General features: G+C 42.9%; 1 protein-coding gene across 3 annotated transcripts in view; it reads left to right on the top strand.

Moving 5' to 3' along the window:
- Window positions 1-25,035, top strand: part of LOC114477601 (teashirt homolog 1-like) — a 37,206-nt gene extending 12,171 nt beyond the window's left edge. For all 3 annotated transcript variants that reach the window (XM_028470014.1, XM_028470015.1, XM_028470013.1), the window contains one exon: window positions 20,194-25,035. In XM_028470014.1, coding sequence (XP_028325815.1) covers window positions 20,194-23,729 — 3,536 coding nt within the window. In that variant the 3' untranslated portion in view covers window positions 23,730-25,035. The remainder of the gene's footprint in view (window positions 1-20,193) is intronic.
- Window positions 25,036-25,559: the final 524 nt, after the last annotated feature.

Here is a 25,559-nt window from a genome sequence, read left to right as displayed (position 1 = left end):
ACATCTGATGGGGTCGAAGGCAGGTCGTGACCCCCAGGTGGCCACAGTCCAGACGATGCAGGTTCCTGTTCTCTCGTTCTTCTTCAGTTTCTCCTTTCCTCTTTAGCTGGTTTCTATTTAAGGTCGTGCAGGTACTGAGCCCTTGTTAAATAGCGGTCAATGCTGCTCTGCTAATGGTGCATATTGCTGCTATTTATAGTGTTCACGTTACATTTTTAAAAGCAATCCAAAATGATCAAATATTATTAAAGGTGATTTAAGGACTGTAACTGTTACACCGTAATACTGTTCAGTTTAGTCATACAAACACCTGCTTTGGAGTTCATGCTTTGATCTCTTGAGTCTTCAACAGGTTCTTCCTTTTTCATTCTGTTTTCTTCCTCCCTCCTCTGTGTCTCCTGCTCTTTTGCTTTCTTTCAGTCCAAGTAGCCCTGGTCCCCATAGCAACACACGCTGAACTCTTACTCATTAGTGTCTATGCAAGCTGCTGAATGGCCTGAATCCTGCACCTCATGCCTGCGTGATCATCAGCACTCCATTGTTTCTTTAGTGCGAAATATTTGCTTGTTTTAAATAAGCACGTTAATCTCCAAGCTGTGAATTACGTGTAAACGTGAAGATAAAAAGGAGACGGTGGGAAATGTCCCTCCGTCATGCCTGACTCACGCTCTACAGTTTCTTTATTTATTTTTTGGCCGTTAATTCTCCAGTGCTCTGATAACAGGTCAGGCGTTGAGAGCGATGGAGGAGGGGTGTAAAGAGAGGGAGAGAGAGAGAGAGAGGAGGAAAAGGAAGAACCAGGATATGATTAGAGAGAAAGTAAAAAAGTATGTGCATGAGAGAAAAAAGGGAAAGAGAGATTGGTCCTCTTTATCCTCGCTCACCCATAGCGTGGGCGGCGCATGGAGTGGAGAGGTCAATAGGATGCCGTGATAGGCTAATCTGCCAGGAAGGGAGGGTTAGGGCAGGCCTCATGAGAGCAGCTCATTGGCTAGACTGATTTGCCCTGAGAAATAAAATCTACTTCTGTCTTTTGCTTCTTTTTTTTTCTTTCTTTCAAACTCCGGCCATTTTTAGATTGACAGTGAAGCAACTGGCTCCGAGAAGTCTTTTCAAGTGTGCGATTATTCGTCTGTTTTAATGTACACTCCCCTGTTTGTACCTCAGTGTGTAACACACTGTGTGTAACATTGTGTGTAAGTGTGGCATACTTTCCTCAGTTCATCCCAGTTCCTGTGGGAGTGTGCGTGTGTGTGCAGCATTTCCAGAGCCGTGTGTGCTCATACTCAGACACATGGATGACAGATGACCCAGTGGGAGACACCAGCCATCCTGCCCAACCGGAATCGTGCCCCCCCCCCCCCCAACCCCCACTCCCTCTTTCCTACCCTTGCCTGTTAAAAAGTGCACACTTTGTTTACTTCCTGAGCTTTTAGCCATAAATCCTAGATCCACCTCCGATGTGACGTGGCCCTCTTTTCCTCAGGTTACAGCTTTGAACACGATCATAATAGCTGTGTCACTGCCAATGGGTGCCTGTGTGTGTGTGTGTGTGTTGTCTATGTGTGTGTTCACGAGGACATAAAGCAACCAAAGTGTTGCTACATACATGTCCGTCTATTGCAGTGTATACGTGTAAAGAAGGTGGGGGGGTTTATACCGGACGAGAGGAAACCTAATTCCTCACATGAAAAGGCCATGCACACAGCTTGGGCCGATTGAAGGAAGGAGGAAGAGAAAGATGAAAAGAGGAGAAGAAGAGAATGAGGGAGAGTAAGGGAGAGAGAATAAGGGAGAGAGAGAGAGAGAGGAAAAAAGTTGATTTCCTTTTTCAGCAGAGCCATACATCACAGGGCCTCCCAGCTGCAGTGTCACAAGCTGACAGAATGACATGTGTCATTTATCAAAGGGGCCAGGCGGGGGCCTTGGGAAACGTGCACCACAAAGCCTGAGAGAGTTCATTCCAACGCTCAACCCTCCCTCCTTCCCTCCCTCCCTCATCTCTTCTCCTTTAGCCCGCCCCCGCTGTTCACTCTCCTGGTTTTCTCTCCTCCCTGCCTCTCCCTCCACTACCTTCACCCTCCCTTCTCACTTTGGAAAAAAAAAAAGGGCCCAGTAATGTTTTCTGTCTTCCACTGACTCTCACACACTGTGTGTCTGTGTGTGTATATGTGTTAGTGAGGTTAACCCATTGGCTACATGCATGGATTAGATTGCAAAGGAAAAGTTTCCCATTCTTCTAATAAAACGTGAAGGATTAAATCAATGTCTCTACCAATTATGAGGCGATTCATCACCACCACACTGTAAATATTCATTCACTCTGCTAGTATTAATGATGTGTTTAAGGACCGCATGTTATCAAGACAGCTTTACAGCAGAATACTTGTCTGTGCTCTCCATGTGTCACTCTCCTATATCATTACGATGTATTTTATCTATCTGATATCTTAACACGTTTACACGTGTGTAGACTCGTACACAAACACTCCATAGCAGTGAGTGAAGCATGTTGGACAGAGAGATCAGTGTGTTTCTCACTGTTGGGGCCCAGTCGGAGGTCCTCAGGGGTCATAGCACTGAACGCTGCACTGCCCTGTTTAAGAACACTTTATGTAGCAGAACAGCTCGTACATAGGATGGTCTCGTCTAACCCTATCTGTCCATTACAATAGAAATTGGTGTCAGTCTAGTCACGGCATGCCTATCCACCGCTTTTTGTGTTAATGTCTTACCTCACCGCATGCACTCCATTTCCAGCTTCCTCTCATCCATCATCGGCTCACCTTTCATCCCAGCCCTTCATCCACCCCCATCATCAGCTTCAGCCAGGGTTAACTCCATTCCAGCCACTTCCAGAATCAATAAACTATCTCACCTGGGTGCCCTTACCTTCCTCCAACATGGAGGAGGTTTTTAGGAGGAGGAACACAGTCATTTACCTGTTTATACCTGTGTTTAGAGGCTGCAGCTCTGGAGCCTATCATGGCCATACTGTGGAGCTTTCATACTGTAAGGTCATTATGGCCAAAATGATAATCACAATTATTTTGATCAATAATGTAACCACTATTTTAATCACACTATTTATCATGTTAGGAACAAAAATCTGTGTTTTTATTTCGCTACTTTTAAAACAACAATATGTGTACAGTTTACAGTGCAAAATGAAGCTATAAGTAAGAATTATAATTAAAAAAATGAACCCAAGAATTAAAAATGTACCAAAGTAAATATTGCCAACAACCGAAATCGTGATTAATTGTACAGCCCTACTGTAATATTACATAAACCAGCAAATCACTGTTATAAAGGCATTTTGAAATTAAGATGAAGCTTAAACGTTCAGGTTTGTCACGTCACTGTTTATTATTTTAATGAAAAGTGTTGATATTTCATTTGTAAGATCAGTGTAAAAGTGCACTGATTTGCATTGTTGAGGCTTAAATTCTAGAGACTTCTGTCACGTGCTAACAGATCACACGGACTGAAGAACAGCTCGGAGAAAAAAACCCAGAAGGAATTCTCTTTTTAATAATTAAAAAAACTAAGTTTAGGGCAGGAGGAGGTGGCAATCTGAAATGGAGAGGGTGAATGAGAAGGAGGGAAAATGCAGAATAAGACACGGGGAAGCCCTTCTGACAGTATAATGTTTCCTAGCTTGGTCTGCGGGGGTTTAAAGATGTGGCACATCATTAGCAGAGAATATTCAGAGGCTGTGTGTGTCACCCAGGGGTGACCCTACGAACAGGTCATTGATAGTTCACTCTCTGAAAGGGCCTGGCCCACTAAATACCTCCCCCTCCCCTTCCTCTGCACACACTGCTGTAGGTGTGCGTCCAAGGCTCTGGGACTCTTACTCACACCGATGGCATTTGGAACACCTTTGTTTTACTCTTGGCCAATGAATGCGATGCAGCAACAGCTTGTATATGATCGTACCAACAAAAATGAAAGGAGTTTGGTTGCGTGTACGTGTAACATTAAAGACAAATCGCTCTTTTTTATTTGTCTTCATAGGCCTCATTTATTCTAGCAGCCAGATGTGAGCGGACAGACATCACTCACTGACCCCCCCCCCCCCCCCCTTACTCCCTCCACCCACTTCATACTCCGCTCCGTCAGCACCCTATAGCCCCCCCCCACACCATCCCCTCCCCAGGAAGGTCAGGCGAGCCACCCTGCAAACCTTTCCCCCCTCACCCCCATCCTCACCATTCAGCATTACAGAAGATGGATGTGTCTTTAAAGCAGAGATTGATTGTGGATATCAGAGTTATGGTGCCATTCATCATGTTTGATATTATTCAGACGAGCAGGAAAGAACAAGGAGGTGGGTTTCTGAGCCCATTGCTGAGTTCTTAGTGGTGGTGATGGCGGGTAGGGGGTGATAATACATTGTAGTTTTGTGTGTATTTGTACTTTTCTGCTCTTGTATGCGGTTAAATCCGATGGTTTTTCTTCCCCTGTCTTCGTTGTTGTATGTGTGGGTTTTTTTGTGGATCTGTCTGAACTGATCTCCACTGATGGGACCCTCCTTTAGAGCCTGTTCTCATCGGGTTCTGATTTACGGCTTCATTAGGACCTTTGCTCTGCCTTCTTTTCTTTTTTTGTGAACCCTCACATCTCCCATCAGGTCACTCTGACACACACACACACACACACACACACACACACACACACACACACACACACACACACACACACACACACACACACACGCGCACATACTCATTTCAACTTTTTCTATAGATTGTTTCAGTTCTGTTCTGTTTGTCATCTTTCTGAAAATTCTCCGGTTATTCATCAAGTCTTAGCGCCTCAATGTGCCAGGATAGTTGAAGTGCTGTGGTGGGTTTTGGAGGTGGTTCCCTACCCCCAGGCAGCCCCACTCAACTGAAAAGGCCCTCATTGTATGTCCCGTCCTTTATGGCATCTGTCTGAAAGAGAGGGATGCACTCCAGTCAGCATTCAAATACACGCGGTAAAGCAGCCAGCAGAGCAGGACAAACACCACAGGTTGTAAATGCTTTGAATAGAGAGAGAGCGTGTGTGTCTGTGTGTGTTTTGGGTTCAGCACATATGTGTGCATGCATAAGTTGCATGTGTTAATGTGACTGCAGCATGAGTCTTATCTGTTCTTCCTCCCTCTTGGTACAGTTTGTCACACTTTGATTCCGTCCACCTGTCTTCTCTCGTCGCCTGGATTGACTTCCTTTCTCTTCTCTGAGAAAAAAGCCTGAAGGTTTTTCGCTACTCGTGTTTTAAAACCTCCGCTACCACCACCGCCACCATTATCAGGAGTCAAGTCATGCAGAAATGTAGAAAATAGGAAGGTAATCACACTTTGTGATGGTGCTTTTGTCGTCAGTCCATGATGGAAATGGGTCTAAATATGAGATTAGAACCTGCGGGTGATGGATGCTATTAGGCAGATATGCCATAGACTTTACTATCTCCCATGAAGGATTAGCGCAAATTATACTGGGAGACAGGCTTGATTTCTCCTCTGCCTGCCTGGATGTGGGCATTTGAAGCACTCTAAGTTGACAGCGTCTGTCTCTGCTTAGTTCTCAGAGACAGGTTGTGTGACAGCTGATGCCAGGCTAGGGCTTAAAAAGTGTGTTTGTGTGGTTGTCTATTGGTGTGTTGGACTGTGTTTAGTGTGTGTGCATCTGTAGGAAAGTTTTAAACTGACAGGCGAGTGTTTGAGTGTGATTGCATGTCAATGGTGTCTTTTTTTTCAGAAAACAGGTTCCCTTTGATTACACTGACAATTGGGAGCGGCCAATTTTAAGCTTGGTGACGTCCTCTTTAATTCTACACTCTTATCTAGCCTTATTTCACATAATGCCTGCAAGACTGTGCAGGTGAGGTTATTTCTGTTGCACTGTTTTACGTTTATAAACCGGTCATTGTGGACCTCACCTTACTTTGCAGATATTGTGTAAACTCTATTAATTTCAAGTTTCCTTTAATCTAACATTTGTGCAGTGGGGTTTTTGAATTTCTTAATTAATTCAGTTGTAGTTCTTTGCCTCACTTTTGTAGAACTTTGTTCTTGTTTTAAATTATTTAGAGAGGTTATTAAATTATTTATAGTTTCTAGTTAGATTAAAACAAAACAAGTCTACTATTTTAATCAGCTGAACATATTTCAATTCCCAAATTTGGAGTTGGGATATTTAATGTAACATGTTCATCAAAACTATGACATATTGAGTTGACTGCCCTCAAATTTAAATTGTTCACTAAATATTGTAATTAAACCAGAGTTTCTAGTGAGAGCAACAGTCTTTAAGTTCTGATTCCTGTTTTTACTTTTAGACGTTCCTTAATGTAGTAATTGTCCCTAAAAAGCCAAGGCCCAGTGCCTCAATGACTGCAGGACAGTCTCTGTGAACTTTGCAGATCAAGTCCTTTGAGCACCAGCTGAAATCAATCACAGACCCGTTTTTGGATGCTTTGCAGTTTGTCTACAGAACCAACAGGTCACTAGACAATGCAGTCAACCTCCAGCATCTGGACTCCACAGGAACAAAAATGAGGACCCTGTTTGTGGACTCCATCCCAACACTGCTTCTGGAGAAGCTAATTTGATCTGAGTCCATCTGCAGGTGGATCAATGACTTTCCTTCAGACAGGAAACCAACAGCTGCACGTCCAGTCACCAGTCCGTCAAACTCCTGAAGTCTGTAGATGCCATGACCCTCGTTGGACTTATTTCTCATGGAGTTCGTCTACAGGTGGAACACGCACCATCCAGTGAACTGGTGCAGCCAGAAAAACCTGGAACTCAATGCTCTAAACACAGTGGAGATGGTTGTGGACTTCAGCAAGAGTCTTGCCCCCTCAGCCCCATCACCCATCACCATCGCAGGGTGTTCTTCCTAAGGTGGTTGAAGAAGTTCACCCTCCTGAAGACAAAGATGGTGAACTTTTACACTGCGATCATTGAGAGCATCCTACCACACCTCTCAAAAGCAGACTGCAGCGTGTTTTCAGCTGCAATGTGCGATGTCTTCAGAACTTTACACCTCTAGGACACCAAGGCCTGCAGAGATTCCTCCCAACCTGGACACCCACTGATAGAGCTGCTCTTCTTTGGCAAGAAGCTGCAAGCCATCAGAGCTCAAACTTCACCCCACAAAAACAGCTTCTTTCCCTCTACAGTGAACCCCCCACCAAGAACTCACTCCTCCATATCACTGTCTTCCTGTATTCTCAATGCGACCAAAACACCAAAGCAAATTCCCCAGACATGCCAACATACATGGCAATAAAAATGTTCTGCTTCACGTAGATAACATAATTTGACGTAAATATGAGTCATGGAATTGGATCTCTGTTTATAATAACTTTGCCAGACGTCATGATCTTAAGATTAGACTGTTTGAATTCACTTCTTTAAAACCACAAACTTGGAGTTCTGTAACCCAGAGTTAGTCAAATCAGTAAAACATGGCCCAGGTGCTGGTCTGCAGCATTACAATTCATCCTTGGTAGGACTGCTAACGAAAACATATCCTTCATCACTCTTTCAACTCGTACTTTGATCAAGGAAGATCAGTCACAACAACAAACTAAAGGGATCCTTCATGCAATGCATGATCTCAAATTGTTTGACTTAAGAAAGGCGGTCGAGCAGTTTGTTAACCTCTCAGGAATGTTTGAGGGAACATGTAAATGCTCCCAGTTTGAGCCCCGCTGTCTCCTCTCTCTGAGCTGATTTAAGACACTGACATGTCTTTTAATGTTGGTAGTAAACTGTCGTCTAGATTTATAGGCTGTAGTTCTATTTTAACTTTCCCTGTCTCTGTCCACCCGCTTCAACCTTTAACGTCCACAATGTAAGCTCCACCCACACTGCATTTACACTCTTTAACAGTCGGTGCTTGGTTTCTACTTTGGACCCTTGAGTAGTTAGTTAAATATCTCACGCAGACTGGATGCTAAATGGACGAGGTCACTTTGGGTTAGTTCTGCCATGAATTGGAGTACAGATAAATTGTAATGTCCTGCTTAAAATATAATCCAAGAAACACACGCGTAGAGCAGAACCCACATCTCATCTTAAAATAGGAACCAAAATGATTGATGCAGCAACTTTTGATGCTTTTACTTCTTTCTGGCTTGTCTTTCCACTCCTCATATCGTTCCTTCTCTCTCCTCCTCTGTAGTTGGTTAGGTGTGTTGCACGGCAGTGTTCCGCTGTGTCAGCAAGATTGAACCGGGTCAAAATGTTGAGCAATTCAGAAAGGTGTGGGGTCACAATGATACACACTAAGACATCCATTACTACTGCAATGTGGTTGGAAAACACCAATGTTTAAGACGCTTGTAGCATACAGTATATATATATATATAACCGCTCAAAGCAGATAAATTGTTTCAGTTTGACTTGTACAATCATGAGTTGGTCCTTTTTTAAAACTTGCTCGAAGGCTTTTCTTGTCCGACAAAACACACAATTTATAAAACCATTTGATAAAACCAGTGCTTATTGCCTCCCCCTCAAAAAAACAAACAAAAACACAACAGCACATTTGATCCCTGCCAATATCAAAATGCATTTCTGCAAACACAATAAAAAACGTATGATTCAAAATTTAGAAATTAAAATTTAACAAGCAGAGAGTGTTACAGAAAGAGTAAACACTGTGTGTATATTCAATGATCTACGTCTTTTTGGTGATAAAATCCAGTTATGTGAACCATTCCATCCTCTCTCAACTTGCCCTAACTGGTCACTGCAAAGCCCAGTTTGATGCTGCCAGTGCGGGACTATTTACTTGCACAGCCTGTGCTTTTCCCCCCATATAAAGACAGTCCATGTCTGACTGTGTCAAAACATGATGGATTGCATGGTCTTCTTCTCTCTGGAAGAGGAGAAAAGAGGGGATGGTGGAAAAGAGGATGTAGGATAAGGAGGAGTGTGAGAAAAGGGAGAGGAAGCAGAGTGAAACCAGTGCAGCAGTGAAGGACATGGCAGCTTAGCGCTGGCCAAAAAGACTGTGCTGAACACCTGCTCCTGTCTCCAACGCCCCTTCAACCTCCTCATTACCTGTCAATCTATCACACGGCAGCCAGATCAAATGTCTGCAGCGGGGGGGGTGAGGGGGGGGAGGTGAATGAAGATGGGATAAGAAGTGAAAGGAGAGGGAGAGAGAATGAAGGGGGAAGTAAGTGGAGCAGATGTGTGTGCATTTTTGGAGGTTTGTTGATACATTGCCATAAACTTTTTTAATTAGGTAGCTTTTGCAAACTTTTTGAAAAAAAAAAAAAATGATCACATTGCCAGGTGTAGATTTAATGGTATGAAGACGGCATCACTGTTAAGATGATTTACCGTCAGATGTCAGTCGAGACTTTTAAATCAAACGGCGGGACACACTTCAGGTGTACTTTTGGTGCGGATCTGATTGATAACTGGAGTTTGAAAGTTCTCAGATGAAACTTAAGTGTTTATTTATTCATCTCGAATCTCCTTGAAAGCTGTGTTTACACTCTTGCCCTAAATGATATGCATTAAGTGTGTGACTGCTGTCTGTGTTTGGAATGGCAGATGAATTTGAGCTCATCAAGGTGCATTAGCACACACATGACCAGTCCCACCCTCCCAGTCTGATCCCTTTCAGCCCTCGCTCTCTTGCTTCATCTGCTTCTCTCTCGCTCTCGCTCTTTCTCTCTCTCTCTCTCTCTTGCCTTTTCAAGCTTCCTCGTGCTCGCTCGCCCCTCTCTCTCCTTTAGTGTGTGAGCTGTGGTGATTTACGGTAATTATCCATCGTTGGGTCATCTATCAGGCTTGCTGTTGCTAGGAGATGGAAGCAGCTGCTGCTGGCTGCTGTCTTGTCAGGGACAGTACATGTATGTGTGTGTTTGTCTTTGTGTGTGTGTGTCTTTGTACATAAGGCTATTTGAATGTGTTGCTGTGTTGCTGTGATTAGTGCGGTGTGTGTGTGTGTGTGTGTGTGTGTGTGTGTGTCTGTGTGTGTGTGTGTGTGTGTGTGTGTGTGTGTGTGTGTGTGCGTGTGCGTGTGTATTCAGGTAAAATCTTACATCGTGGTGTGGGATTTAAAAGCGCAAATGGTTTTGAAGAAAGAAAAAGATGGCCAGCAAAGTGTTTGACAAGTGGATGGATTATGAGAATGTGTGAGGCTTTGGAGTGGGCAGGGTCATAGGTTGCAAAAGGCAAGGTGGAATCTGTGTGTTTAGGGAGGTTGTGCAGGTGTGTGTGGTGATCGGACAGAAGAGCTCTGAAATAAATGTATCCAGGCAGATGGACGTTTTAAGAAGTCAAACCTTGGGGGATTCCTTTTAGTGGCCGTAAAAATTACCAGTATGTGAGTGTGTGTGTATATCTGTGTTCTGGGGGGATGGGACAGTAAGCAAAAACTAATGTGTATTGGCAGGTGACCATCCACAGATGGGTGCTATGGTCTCTTCTCTGCTACAGGGCGTATTCTTTCTTTGTTTGGCCATTGTGGTTCAACCTAACCTATGATATTGGATAACGTCTCAGCTTTCATGATCCTTGCATCTCGTTCATTAAGGAACATTTGTGATTGTGTACTCACACACACACACACACACACACACACACACACACACACACACACACACACACACACACACACACACACACACACACACACAGTGAGAAACAGTGCATGAGTGAAAAGTCCGTAGCAAGCAGTAAATAGTCACATTGTGGTTTTAAGTGTCGGCAATGGAAACGTGAGCTAGCACGTGCGGAAAGTTTTTGAAGTTGTAAACCGGGTTGTTGTTGTGAGTTGGCTATTATTAAAAGTGTGAGAGTTGGCAATTAAAAGTGTAAGTTATTTGGTAAGGATAAGATATCTTGTGAAAACAAGTTAGACGCCGCTGTGAGAGGAAAGTTAACAGCCACAATTAGCGAACAAAAAAGAAGCCACTTAGCTTGTAAAAGTAGGTTTTATAACGATAATCTGACGTCTAACTGGTAAAATTGTGGAGAGAAAAAAACACTGAGGGGCGGATGCACTAAGGTCTGAAATAAAGGGTGGTAATTCAGTTGCTTCCCGAAATCTGTTAGTGACGCCGTTTCCTCACCTGCTGCGCGGAATTCACTAAGATTGCAGCAATGATTAGTGCACGTACAGAATTGGTGCACAAAATGGCATTTGAGGAAGTTAAATTGGAGACCGATGGACTTCTCTGTCTGCTGCACAAACATTTAATGATATAGAAAAATAAATAAACAAATAAAAATGTTTTTTTTGTTTTTCTTTAACTTTAAAACCTAATGATATTTTCCCCTCCGTCAGGTCCTGTAACTTTGCTCTGATCAGTCCATGAAAAACAGGCAGATTTGGTCAGAGAACCGTCCTATTGATCTGTTGATAGCATTGATCTGAGTTAATGCAGCAACAGAGTCTGTCAATCAGTCATCCAGCAGGTCTGAGCAGCGCTGTGTGACGCACACTCTCATATGAGACCATTGCGCCAATTTCCTGTACTAAAACAATCACTGCAAACAGTTCCAGATTTGATTTATTCCATTGCGCCCACTGCATTAATTTATGTGCATGTCCTCCTCCCATTTTTTTGCTCGCCTTGTGAGCTCCGCCTACTATACATATTCATCAGAGGGAAACGCGCTAAATGGGTTGAGCGCGCCGTTTGACGTGCGTTCTGACACGCAATCCTGATTCCCTAAGGTTTGTATGGATTATTAGTGCGTGGAGTGACGTTTGCATACATTTTAATACCCCTAAACCTTTAGTGAATCCGCCCCTCATTGTGTAAAATGTAATTAAATTTCCCAATCTCATTAGATCTCGGAAGCTGAACAGGTCTGGCCCTGGTTAGTAGGTGGATGGGAGACCCCTGAGAATTCCAGGTGCCCCAGTAAGGGACAGTCGCTCCAGTGGTATCTGTCATTGCGTCCTTGGGCAAGGCACTTCACCCACATTGCCTAGCATGAATGTAGTGTGTGAGTGAGTGTTGGTGGTGGTCGGAGGGGCCGATGGCGCACTATGGCAGCCTCGCTTCTGTCAGTCTGCCCTAAGGCAGCTGTGGCTACAATAGTAGCTTACCACCACTAAGTGTGGAGTGAAAGAATGTTGCCTTCATTGTGTAAAGCGCTTTACGTGTCTGTGATAAAGCGCTATATAAAATCCGATGCATTATGATTTAACTGAGAGGGAAAATAAACCCAATTTATATAATAATTAGAAAAGTATTAAATGTTCCATTATTGTACGCAGATATGCGAAAGTTATATAAAAATGTAATACACTTTTTAATTGGTTAAAAAAAACACAAAAGAAAACCTTGCACCAATATTGCAAAAAAAAAAAAAAAATCACAAATTGGACAAGCAAAAGGAACAAAACTACTCTTTGTGTACAAGGAAACAATCAGAGATGTTTAAAATAGTAGATACGATCCATGTACACTTATAATTGCAATAATATTCTTCCTGCTCAGAAGGGAGCAGGAAGACGAAAATATTTTTAATCCTACCCCCATTTCTTAATCATGCAATTTTCATCATATTGCTTATATACTATGAATAAAGAGTCAGCCTTACAATGAAAGGTGAGAACATCTTGTGTTATAATCCAGACACACGCATTAGAGAGCAAATGTTCAGCCAGATGTAGTTGTTCTCACCTCATTCTAACTTCCCAGTAGTCTCTCTAAAACCTTCATATGTTTAACCTGCTGGCAGACCCGTAAAAAGCCACACATCTGTATGAAGCGTGGCAACTGTAAATACAGCCTCCACTCACAGCTCTCCATACTGGCCTCATTAGTGCCAGTTAACATTTGTCATTGCATTTAGGGGTGAAGATTAGGAACACCTCTCAATTAATCTGCAATCAGCCTGTTTGTTAATTAGCTAACCTGTTCTAAGTGGCCTTCAGGGCTCTCGTGTAATTAGCTAAACTGCGAAGAAGCGGCCCTGTGTGTTGACGTTGACCTAAAATGTACACACACACACACACACACAGGTGGGTATATATTATACAATTGTACAGTTTTGTAGACTTCCACATTAATGGCCAGATGGGTCATTAACTTCTAGCTGTGCTGCCAACTACAAATAGGCAGAAATTCTACATTTTTACGTATAAAGTACAAGGCACTGAGCATTTCTGTTAAAAAAAAAAAAAAAAAGGCAGAAGCAACTGTATACAGACAGTCCTCCTCATACATGTACATTCTTTTCTCTTTCAAGTGCTACAACATCCCCACCAAAATGAATAGCTTCCCCATAGCTGTCAATGCATTTTTTTTTCTCATTTCAAAGGCATTTGTTTACTCTGCTGCCTCCTGACATTGTCTGTGGTAATTAAAGGAGCGCACTGAAATTTATGGTTTAATTATACAGGCCTTGTTATGCACAGAGCTAGGATAGGCTGATATGCTCAATAAAAATAAATAAATTCCATACGGGTTTATTGAACCCCCCTTTTGAGTTGAGGGTGCAATCGTTCCACTCGTTCAGGTGTGTGTGTGACTGTGTGTGTTATTGTCGTGTATGCAGATGTGTATATATTTATACTCTGTCAGGCCGGACAGGGGTGGCAGTTCAAGCATGGGGTGTGAGTGTGTGGGACTGAAGATGAAAAGAAAAGCCAGATAAATTGCAATCGATCGGTGCAGGTTCACCATATTGATCGTCGGGCATGTTAAAGCCTGCTATGCGATGCGAGGAACACTTGGTCAGAGTGGGCTAACACTTTATGCACCTCTTCCCTCACCTTCTGTTTCCACAATGATATACAATTACTATTTACAGAGCACAAAGTGTAAAAACATTCCCTGTGCATGTAGGGAAATACAGTACACAGGTAGCTACCTCCAACATTCCAAAAGAGTGTGTGTCCGTGTGTTTGCTTTTATTTGTGTGTGTTTTGGTTCTGTGTATGCACTGCGATGAGGAATCTTGTTAGCTGTGGCCCACGAGCAGCTCCTCTGAACTGATCTTTTGAGTTGTGTATAAATAGAACGGGTCCGCTCTATAAATAAAACGGCAGCACCTTTCACACAAACACGAACACACTCCCTCTCCCACGCGACAGACACACTAAAACCTGCCCACTTAACTCATGGATCCAACACCGACTGTACATGGACAGTACCTGCCATGTACACTGCCTATTAAACAGCATATCATTCCCCAAAGGTCATATGGGAAGTCTGTGGGAGGTATTGACATATTGAATTGAGAGTGTGACTTCTAGCAGCTACCTGTTTGACCTCTGACCCCGTTGCACTTTACAAAGCAACAATCTTATCAGGAGAACGCCATACGTACATATACATGGAGGTGTGACTGTCAAACTCCTTTGTAGGCTCAATAAATGCATCACAGTTATTCAAACAATGTTCAGGATTACTGAAACTCATTTACAGGCGTTCGATTGTAACCAGACTCAAAGCCAGCGTTCAGTTCATCTCCATTCACAAATGCTTAGTGAGCAAAACAATGTTACAAACTGCTGTTAAAGCTACAGTGCATAATGTTCCTTCTGAATCAGTAATTTGACTTGTACTTAAGTACATTTAAAAAAAAAAAGTAAAGTAATTGTAGATTTTTTGTTTGTTTTTTTTTTCCTTGAAAAAAAAAAAAGAAAAATAAATTGAAAAAAGTTGCCTAATTTGTTACATTTACTGAGTAAATTATTATTTTTTTGTTATAAAATGATCAACGGACATTGTGAAACTACAAAAAAATCAAATGGCCAGATAGCATTCAAGTGCTTCACATCATAGCTGACCAACCAGATTAAATGTAATGCACTGTACCAAAACAACATTAAATACTGGTTATTTTTTCAGTTTTAGACTTCATAAATGTACCCAAACTTAGAGCATGAGAATTTTTTTTATTTTGAATTGAAGTCATTGGTGTTATTTTATTTTTTAAAAAAATTGTACATTTTGACAAACCTTTTATTCTATACAGATGTCTTTGTGGAAAATACATTAAGATTTGGTCTCTTCCTTGTTAAGTTTTCACATGAGATATTTACTGAATGCAAGGGAACTGTAGCAAGATGTATTACATAAAATATACGTGTGGGATGAAATTATACTATTCAATTCAGCTACTTTTTACTTGTACCTGACTATTTTATGTATAACTTACTTGTACTTGAGTACAATTTTAATCAAGTAACAGTACTTCTACTTGAGTAGCATATATCAATGTTCTTTACACCTCTGTCTGTAGCTAGCTGTGGCACAAACCATTAGCACAAGGATTGCTGCTTTAATTGCTAAGTACTGTATCTAACTAACCAACTCGTATTTCTACAAAAAGTCCTGTTTCTCCCACACCACTTTCTACATCACTCAATTATGTAGCAATGTATCCAAAGAACAACATGTCCCATCAGCCTTCTGTCTGGGGCTAGAAAGGTTTTGAAATGAGGCGGGGGGGGGGGGGGGGGGGGGGGGGTTGAGATAAATTGGTACAGCGAGCTAGAATGCTGCAGCAGTTATTTAAGGCCCTGTAGGTGCTGCCTAGCCCATATGCTCCCATTATTCCGCTTGGGAGGGGCCCACGTGGGCGTGTGAGGAGGACTGGGGATGGTGGAGGGACAAGAGAAACAAGGGTAATTGTGGGAGTGAATGAGGTAAGGTAGTTGAGGAATTATTTTTCAGGAGAGATGGTCTATCAAGCATTGGTGGGTAATATTTTTTTGGGTTGGATAGCGGTTGAAGCCCTAAGAGGAGGCGAGAAGGAATTAGCTCTCCAAAGTAAATGATCGCCATCACCCTCAATATCCGGCTCTTTTTACCATCGTCTTTGCATAATTTATCTCTTCAGAATTTGAGGTGTGACAGATTATAAATCAGGAACTCACGAACTCTTCAGGTTGACAGCTTCTTTTGTAAATCAGCTTCTTGAGATTTTTTACGCGTTCTGGTGATTTTACACAGAAAATGGCTCTCTGACTTTTCTTGTTCCTTAAGAGTTTTACACAGATAATTGATAAATCAGCCTTTTATTTCAGAGCTCTATACAGAGCCATGCATCCAGTCACTGAGGCCTATAGCTCTCCTATTAGCCTCACATCTTTTTCCATCTCTTCCTGTAAGTCTTCTCGCTATCTTTTCGGTGTCTTGTCAAACCGAGGCCTGTGTTCCTGATCAGGGCATTGCTCTCATGTTAGCCGCTTCACGGGAAGCACATCCCAGCATTCCCTCTGACACGCCGGCAGCAGCATTACCATAATTGGCTTTTCTACATGACGGGACAGAGGAAATAATAATGTCATTTTATTTACAGCCCTCTTGTCCCGGTCCGAGAGCTATCACCCCCACCTTCCTCCCCCCCCTCTCTCTCACCATCTTTCCTCTCAATGCCATGCACCCCTCCTCTTTTCCTCCATATCTTCTCTGTTCTATCTCTTCTCCCCCTCTTCTCCGTGCAGGAGCGTAAGTCTCGTTCTGCCACGGCGTGTAGGTCAAGCGATGGCTTTTTGATCAGCTCCTGTCTAAAGCCATCAGTGTTGAGAGGCACGTAATGGAGAGCAGGGTGACAAACAGAATCTGGGGAAGGAATAAGACTGCCAGTTTCCTATTAGGGGTCGTCCTAAACGGCCTCTGCACCCCCTTTGCAAGCGTCACCACTTTACCACAGAGCTCCCCCCCCCCGGTCACCATTCTCTGCCTCCATCCCACTCCTGCACTGCCTAAATCACATGAGTGAAGGGGTCTGTGATTGGACATTAGTGCTGCAAATGACTGCCATGATTGCCCCCTCTTCCCAAACTCACATAAAATAAATAAAGAAATGTGTGTAAATAAATGGAAGGAGGGGTGTTGGGGAGACGGGGCCCGTGGCAGAGGAGGTGGCGGTAAAGGGAGGCTGACTGGTCTCATCCTATTCATTTTCCTCTCTCTCGTTTCATCGCCTTTCTGCCTTTCTTATCTGGTTTGTTTGGCTTTGACAGCGGCCAAATGGTGAAGCTCCGTGAGCCTGACAGAGAGTTTTATTGATTTAACAACCATCAGGCTCTCAGTAAAGAAAAGGAAAGGAGGAAAAAAAAACAGAAAAGAAATGATATAGGTAGAGAGAGTAGTTTGTTTTAAAAAGGAGTGATACGTTTCTGCTGGCGTGTTGGCTAGTTGTGTTTTACAGGGAATCTTTTGTAAAAATAACTGGATTGAGCATTTGGGATGATCAGTACTTAAGTCAGAGCCCCAGGTCTGGTGTAGGCCTGATCATATTTGGGTTCAGATTTGATCATGAAGACAGTGGAGAACTTGTTTTTCTCATGTCATAAGTCATGGTCAAGGATGCCTCATGGGTACATCAGCTGGGATGTCCTTGAAATACTCATTTATATGAAAATATGTATAAATGACTGAGATAAGAGCAAAACATGTACTCAAGCTCATTTAAAGCTCTTCTCTCTAATGAAATAAATGATGGTTACCTTTAATTTAATTTAATTTAAAAGCCTGAGAAAAACAAACCTTACCTTGCTCACACATTACACCACTACGCAATGTGTACATCAATCTTTTAGTGCATTATTCATTTTTAGGAGCACTTTTTGTATCATCAAGAGGTACTACAAACCCATTTGAATTCTTTAAGAGGACATTACCGGTGTCCATAAGTAATAGGAGATTTATGACAGTATAAAGCTAATTCATGCTTCTTTGGTATTGTTGGTGATGTGGCATGGCTGGTGGTGGGCTTGATTGCTGCTGCTTCTGACAGTGAGTCTGCAGTCCTTTCCTGGCCACGCTGCCGCCTGTCTCCTTGATGGCGGCACGTCCCCAAGCAAAAGTGACAGGCGCTTTGGCGCCCGTGCAGATGGCCCTGCTCACAGCCATCACCCGCTCGGCAAACCAAACCGCCAGGGACGGGCACGCCAGCCCCTACCCCTTCTCTGAGCCGCCCCTTTGCTGCCGGTGTTGCTCTGCATATGTGCATCCTGGAAGGAGAAGGAGCTTAATCTGCTCGCCAGTCAGATTCACACATCCTCAAGTTGCTTTGACTGAGTTGATGTGTAGCTTTTAATATTTCCCCCTCCTTGTATTTTTGCGTTTTAAGCTCCTTGTCAGGATAGATGCTGCATCTAAAAGAAAAAAAAAAGATGGACAGATTGATATTTTTTCCAGCTCACGTTAGCCTCATTTCATCACTAAATTTGTACGTTTATGGTTTGCGAAAGCATCCTCTTGCTGCCTGTGATTTTTACAGATGTCTGTCTCTGCCAGTCTTTTGTCTGGTTGCCTTTGATATCTCCCTCTTTTGGTGTTTCCATGACAACGTGGCAGGACAGGAATTGATTGACAGGGATCGTCAAAGGGTTCCCTGGCGACCTGCTCATCGTTGGAAGCCCCTCCCTGCTGCAGCCTGTGTTTTGTCACTCACTCAGAGATATTTCAGATCTGCTGCCTGTGTATATGTGCGTATCAAACACCGCCAGCTATTGGGGTGCAGCTATTTCTTGGCTGTGGATGACATGACTGAGTCACATAGGTAATTCCTACTGTACGCCCGTGCTGTTCTCATGAAGAATGGATAGCCATCCTACAGGATGCTTTGTGTATTAAACGGCTGATGCGTATTGATAGCCTGCTCTTCTGGAAGCGGGTTAGTGAGGGGGAAGGCACTTTGCAGATGTGTTACAGAGAGTAGAGCACATAATGCTAATCTGCGGTGTTAGGGATTTCAGGAGTTTTAGAAACTGTCTCGGTCTCAGTCTGTCAGTTGGATTGAAGCGCAGCCAGGTTCTCCTGTAGCGCTCTCATTTCGCAGAAATCCTGTCAGGCATTCTAGGAGTAGATTGCATATTTGCAGAACAGTGTATCACTAGCAACCGGCAGACTTATGAGCAAAATTATGGTCTGTAGTTTCAGGTTTGCTGCGTAAGGGCAAACTACTACATGCACGGGCATAAGAAGGTGAGCATGCAGGCATTTGCAAACAGGCACTTAACAGAGGCACTCATATCTACACGCATGCACATCATCACAGTCACAGTTGATGGTGCAGCTGCTCACTTCCCCCACCTTCTCCACCCTTCTCCTCTCAGGCAGCAGTAAATGGTGCCAGTGTATATATATCAGGTATTATGTCCACTTAGATTATGATATGACAGGTTAGCGTGCCGTTTGAAGTTGACAGCACATCTGTTTCATCAGTAGAGACTGATACTGGCATCTAGGACACACATCTCACCATGCAGGAAGGAGATAAAGGAAGAAGCTAGGGGGCCGTCTTTCCTGTCTCGCTGACTCCCTCACTCCCCATTCTTCGCTTACCTTTTTACAGCAGCTCTCTCCACCCAAACCCACCACCTTCTATTATTTTTCTCTGACATCTTCTTTTCATTCACTTATTCTCTTCCCAACCACCTCCTGTGTATTTTTTTTACATTTTTGCTGTGTCTCTGTTCACATGCACCCACGTGGTCAATCCGTTTTTCCTGTGCATGTTTTAGTGTTAAATCTGTTACACTATTGCTTTGTTAAGTTCCTTTTCCTCGGGCCTCCATCTTTGATCATAGGCTTGCTTTTCTCTTTTCATGGCTTTGTGTGTTTGCTTTGTCCATGCTTTTGTTGTTCACATAGCAGCAGTATTGCACATTTCTGAAGTGTCTTCTACAGACTCATTTATTCCACATTGTTTAACCAGTTCCAGTTTATTAGCTAAAGAGAGCTATTCTGATGATCTTAAGGGCTATCTTTCGCTTATCAAAGTGCATTAAGAAATGTTGCAATTTCTCATTAGGATTGTGTCTCTTTTCTTAACAATTAGTTTTGTAACTATGCATGTGAGTGGTAAACGTCATTGGCTAGTTGAAGAATAAGTAAAAACAAATAAAAAGGAGTGAAAAGGTTTGTGTTTCACTGGCTAACATGGTTAAACAGCCAGTCATATCCTGGGGAACATGAGGCATGAGGGGGAGGAATAGATCGTTGGAAAGGAAAAGGATGATTGTCAAAAGCTCAGTGATTTATTTTTCTCTCTGAGGCTTTTTTCACCACTTACTCTTTGAGTCATGTGTGTATATAAAATACTCATGCATGCATGCATACCAGCACACTTATAAGATGAGAATAAAAGCCAGCATTTTCTATCTCTTAGTTTTTATTTAACGTTATTTTTTAACAGTGGTCCTGTTAGTGTGTGGTAAATTTTTAATTTTCCTTTTTTCCCCTTTTTCCTAGCTTACATGCCCGAGGATGAGCTTAAAGCACCCGCTCACGATGAAGAAGAGCACCTGCAGGATGACGGCCTGTCGTTAGATGGTCAGGACACTGAGTTCTTGTGCAACGAAGAAGAAGAAGAGGTGGAAGGAGCCCAACCCCCTTGCTACAGAGACTCTCCACTCAGCAACGGCACCAATCCTGATGCAGGATATGGGTCTCCACTCAGTGATGTTAGTGACCGACTTGCAGACTTCAAAAGCATCTCTTCAAGGGATGGTCCGGAGAGGGAAAACAACCCTTTGCCATTCCGTCCCAACAACGGCTTATCTTTCCAGGACAGCCTGGCACAGATGAAAGCCGTCTATGCAAACCTCATCTCAGATGCCTCCTGGTCTAGTATCACAATGGACATAATGAAATCCAAGCCTTTTGCTGCTTGCAATGCCAACAGTTCCCTCAATAGTCCAGAACCTATTTCAACTGCCTCTGTTTCAACAACTACAACCGTATCAAAGAACAGCGCGGCTAACATGGCCAATAGTCACCATAATGGCAGGAACTCTGATACTACTGTCAACCACACAGGCAGCGCAAGCACTAATACTAATACTAATGGTACATCAGCTTCCTCTGTTAGTAGCCACAGTGCAACCAGCAGTAGCGGGAGCAGCACAGGTGCAGCTAGTAATGGAAGTGGAGTAGCGTATGACTGGCACCAGGCAGCACTTGCTAAAACTCTTCAGCAGACACCCTACCACCTCCTACCAGAGCCCAGCCTCTTCAGCACAGTGCAACTCTACCGGCAGAACAACAAGCTTTATGGCTCAGTTTTTACTGGTGCAAGCAAGTTTCGCTGCAAGGACTGCAGTGCAGCTTATGACACACTTGTGGGTCTGACGGTCCACATGAATGAGACGGGCCACTACCGAGATGACAACAAAGACAAAGAGGAAGATCAGGGCAAGCGCTGGTCCAAGCCTCGCAAACGATCCTTGATGGAGATGGAGGGTAAAGAGGATGCCCAGAAAGTGCTGAAATGCATGTACTGCGGCCATTCTTTTGAATCGCTTCAAGATCTCAGTGTTCATATGATCAAGACTAAACATTACCAGAAAGTGCCTCTCAAAGAACCGGTACCAGCCTTGGCCACTAAACTGATACCCACTTCAGCTAGAAAACGTGCTATCCAAGATTCTATAGTTTCTCCATGCTCTCCAGACTCCATCCATGCAAGCAGTGGTGGTGGAAGTGTATCTCTTGGGGATGTTGGCAAAGACACAAAAGCTGCCTCTAACCCATATGTCACACCAAACAACCGCTATGGCTACCAGAATGGTGCCAGCTACACATGGCAATTTGAAGCTCGCAAAGCACAGATTCTTAAATGCATGGAGTGTGGGAGCTCACATGATACACTGCAACAGCTCACCGCACACATGATGGTTACAGGCCACTTTTTGAAAGTCACAAACTCTGCTTCCAAGAAGGGCAAACAGCTGGTGTTTGATCCAGTGGTGGAGGAGAAGATTCAGTCCATTCCCCTACCACCGACAACCACAAGGCTTCCTGTTCCCAGCAGTGTCAAATCGCAGCCAGTTTCTCCTGCTCTTTCGTCAGGCTCAGAGGAGAAGAGAGAAGACAGTGAGGAAGACAAGATTGAAAGTGGCGAACCACTCGAGAAAAAAATCAAGGAAGAAAAAGATGACTCCAGTGAAAGATCTGAGACAGACACCACTTCATATAAATACCTTAGAGAGGAAGACTTGGAGGAGACTCCCAAAGGGGGTCTAGATATCCTAAAGTCCCTTGAGAATACAGTTTCTAGTGCAATCAGTAAGGCCCAGACAGGTACACCCACTTGGGGTGGTTACCCTAGCATTCATGCAGCCTATCAGCTACAAGGCACCATGAAGAGCTCATCCACTGTTCTACCACCAACCGTCCAGAGTGTCCAAATGCAGCCAATGTTTAACAGTAACCTTCGAAGTCTTATGAGTGATCCCAACTCTATCATCCATTCCCCTCGGAGCCCCTCCTCCCCGACTCCTCTCAGGAGCAATGTCACTGCCATGGAGGAGCTTGTGGAAAAGGTCACAGGGAAAGTTGCCACTGTGAAAAAAGAAAAGGAGGAAAAAATGGTTAGTCAGGAGCGATGCCGACCACCATCATTAGGAAAATCACCTTCTCCCATGTTAAGAGAACATCAGGAGCACTTAGCAACCACCAACGATCTCTCTGTAGTCAAACCATCTGGTATGAGAAGTAGCAGTCCAGGCAGTGTAGATTCAGAGCTTGTGTGCAAGAAAGAGCCCAAAGATAGCCTTGTAGATGGCCACAGCAACCATCTAAAGAACAGCTCTGAGGCATGCCCATCTCCAGTAACTAACGGTAACAGTCTTGGCATCATTATCGATCACTCACCTGAAAGTCCTTTTATCAACCCACTCAGTGCGCTTCAGTCAATCATGAACACACACCTAGGAAAGGCCTCCAAGCCTGTAAGTCCAGCTGCTGATCCATTATCAATGCTTTATAAAATTAGCAACAGCATGATGGATAAACCAACTTTCAACCCAACTCCTCAGGGAAAGCCTGCTGAGTCCATCAACCACTTTCAAGTGTATGACAACAACGACCAACCCATAGATCTGAGTAAAAACAAAGCCACCACTAATAGCAACAACAATAACAGCAACAGTGCCCTGCTGACAAACAGTTGTGTAAATGGTAACAAACCACTTATTTCACTCTCTGACTCTATCTCAACACCTTTGAGGGAGAATGCCTTGATGGACATTTCAGATATGGTAAAAAACCTCACGGGAAGACTTACACCTAAATCTTCAACCCCTTCTTCAATCTCGGAAAAGTCGGATGCTGATTGTAGTGCATTTGAAGATACACTTGAGGACCTCTCACCGGTGCAGAAGAGAAAAGGGAGGCAGTCCAACTGGAATCCTCAGCACCTTCTCATCTTGCAGGCGCAATTTGTCTCCAGCCTGAGGGAAACGCCGGAGGGTCGATACGCTATGACTGACCTGGGCCCTCAGGAAAGGGTTCACATCTGTAAATTTACTGGCCTCTCCATGACCACCATATCCCACTGGCTGGCGAATGTCAAGTACCAGCTGAGACGGACTGGTGGTACCAAGTTTCTAAAAAACATGGATTCATGCCAGCCGGTGTTTCTTTGTGGTGACTGTGCCTCTCAGTTCAGGACTCCTTCTTCCTACATCAGCCACCTGGAATCTCACCTGGGCTTCAGCTTGAAGGACCTGTCCAAACTGTCAGCTGAGCACCTAAGGGAGCAGCAGGCTGCCTCAAAGGTGATCACGGACAAAATGACATTTGGTAGCCCCCTGTCGGCATTGATCACGCCAGAAGACGACACAGGTTCAGTGTACCAGTGCAGACTTTGCAATCGAACATTTGTCAGCAAACATGCGGTCAAACTGCATCTCAGCAAGACTCATGGCAAATCTCCAGAGGACCACCTGGTGTTTGTCACTGCTTTGGAGAAACTGGAGAAGATTGACAAAATGGAAAAAGTTTAAGAAAGCTAAGTGTTGCGCAGAGGGTAAAGACTGACAGCTGTGGAAATGACTAGAATTTCATTGCACTAAAATGACATTGTTCACAGTACTGCACTGGGCCGAACTGAGCCGTCAGATCCAGAAAAAAAAAAAAAAAAAATCAATTCTTATTTTTTTGTTGTGATAACTGCCTGACTGGACCATGTCTTTTCATGTTGATTTGACTTTGTTTTGCCAAGCTTTTTTACACTTGTTTTGTAAAATATTTATATGCTATTTGTCTGATCAGTGCATGTATTTAGTGAATCAAGACTGAACAGAAGATTTAAATCTTTGTCATGGCAATTACAACTACTGCTTCAATAGTGAAAGTGGGTGGGTGGAAAAAGAGTTGATGGAGGAAAAAAAAATGTATGATAATATGAAGAAGGTGAAAATTAAATGTATACACCAAAAGAATGATACCCTGAAAGACTGAAGTAGCACCTTAGATGGTCGGATTTTGAATTTGTAAAGTCAGCATTTGAAAATATTCCTATTTCTTTCAATCAGATTTCAAAAGGTCAAGAATGGTCATTTCCTTGTCTCTGCCTTGAGTTTTTTTTTTATCACTTCATTGTTTTTTCTTATCACTGGCCTGCTCAAACATCTATACATATATCAGTGTGTAAAAGATCTTAATGAACATTTGGGAAAAACAAAAATGCTGCTTCTGGTTATGAGTGAATCACTGAAAATAAACGGCCATCAGTTTGCAAGTTTGCTCCAAAACCTAAACCTTGTTGTGAAGTTTCACCTTATAGGAGTTTTCCCCAGTTGTATGGTTTCTTACAACGCTTCTCTTACTTAATTGTGTTGCTTTATTCAACTGTAAAAAGAACAGTCTGTTATGTGTAAATGATTACCAGTGATCTGTAATCCATAAGACATATCTTCCCATTTGAAATGGCTCAACATTCTTTCTTTCCTAAGGTGTGTGCATTCTCTAACTTTTATAATGTCATTTTATATTAAAAAATGCTAAAACTAAAAACAGATAATGTATATAGATATATGCTGTAGAGCTAAATATGTTTTTCTTTAAAGTAAAAACATATTTAGCTTTTTTGGCTTGGTTTACAGAAATGATTTTAACTATACTTGCATCCAATTTGATGCATGAAAATGGTGTGGAAAATAAATAAGCGATGCACAATGACTATACATTTCAATGTTTTATTGACAATATTGTAAAAACAAAAAAGGAAAAAAACTTTTTAGCACCGGTTAGTTTGTTTCATTTCTTTCTCAACTGTAAAATAAACCCCAAAGCAGTTGTTAACAGTCACACATTTGTGTTGTTGTTTTTATTGTCTTTCTGAATTCCAAATGGATAATCAACAGTAGAAACCAAACCCTTACCGACTGTAACAGAATTTCCTCACAGACTACATGCATAAATTAGCCTTAACATTATCACCACATGTACGATAGCTTGATTGCTGGGTTAGGGCGTCTCAAATACTGGTATCCTCATTTTGTGCAATAGTGCATTTTGTAAAAAGCTGTTACATTTCTGGCCGGGGTGAGGCTCTAAAACAGGGATGGGCAACTGTTATCACAGCGGGGCCACAAAAATGTGATTGTCTGATTAGAGGGCCACATTATTAACATTCATGTCAGTATTAAGAATATTGACTAATCTAAGCATTAACAGGAAAGAACAAAGGGTTTTTTTGTCATTGTTTGTTGTCTTTTTGTGTATTTATCTGTCATTTTGGAAATATTTGCTGGCATTCTGAGTCATATGTGTTTTTGTTATTTCTTGTTTGTTATATTTGCCATTTTGTTTATTGTCAATCTGTGCCTTTA

Source organism: Gouania willdenowi, chromosome 16, assembly GCF_900634775.1.
Source record: "Gouania willdenowi chromosome 16, fGouWil2.1, whole genome shotgun sequence".
NCBI lineage: Eukaryota > Metazoa > Chordata > Actinopteri > Blenniiformes > Gobiesocidae > Gouania > Gouania willdenowi.
Note: the sequence above shows the minus strand (reverse complement) of the source record. Positions and strands in the feature narration are given on the sequence as shown.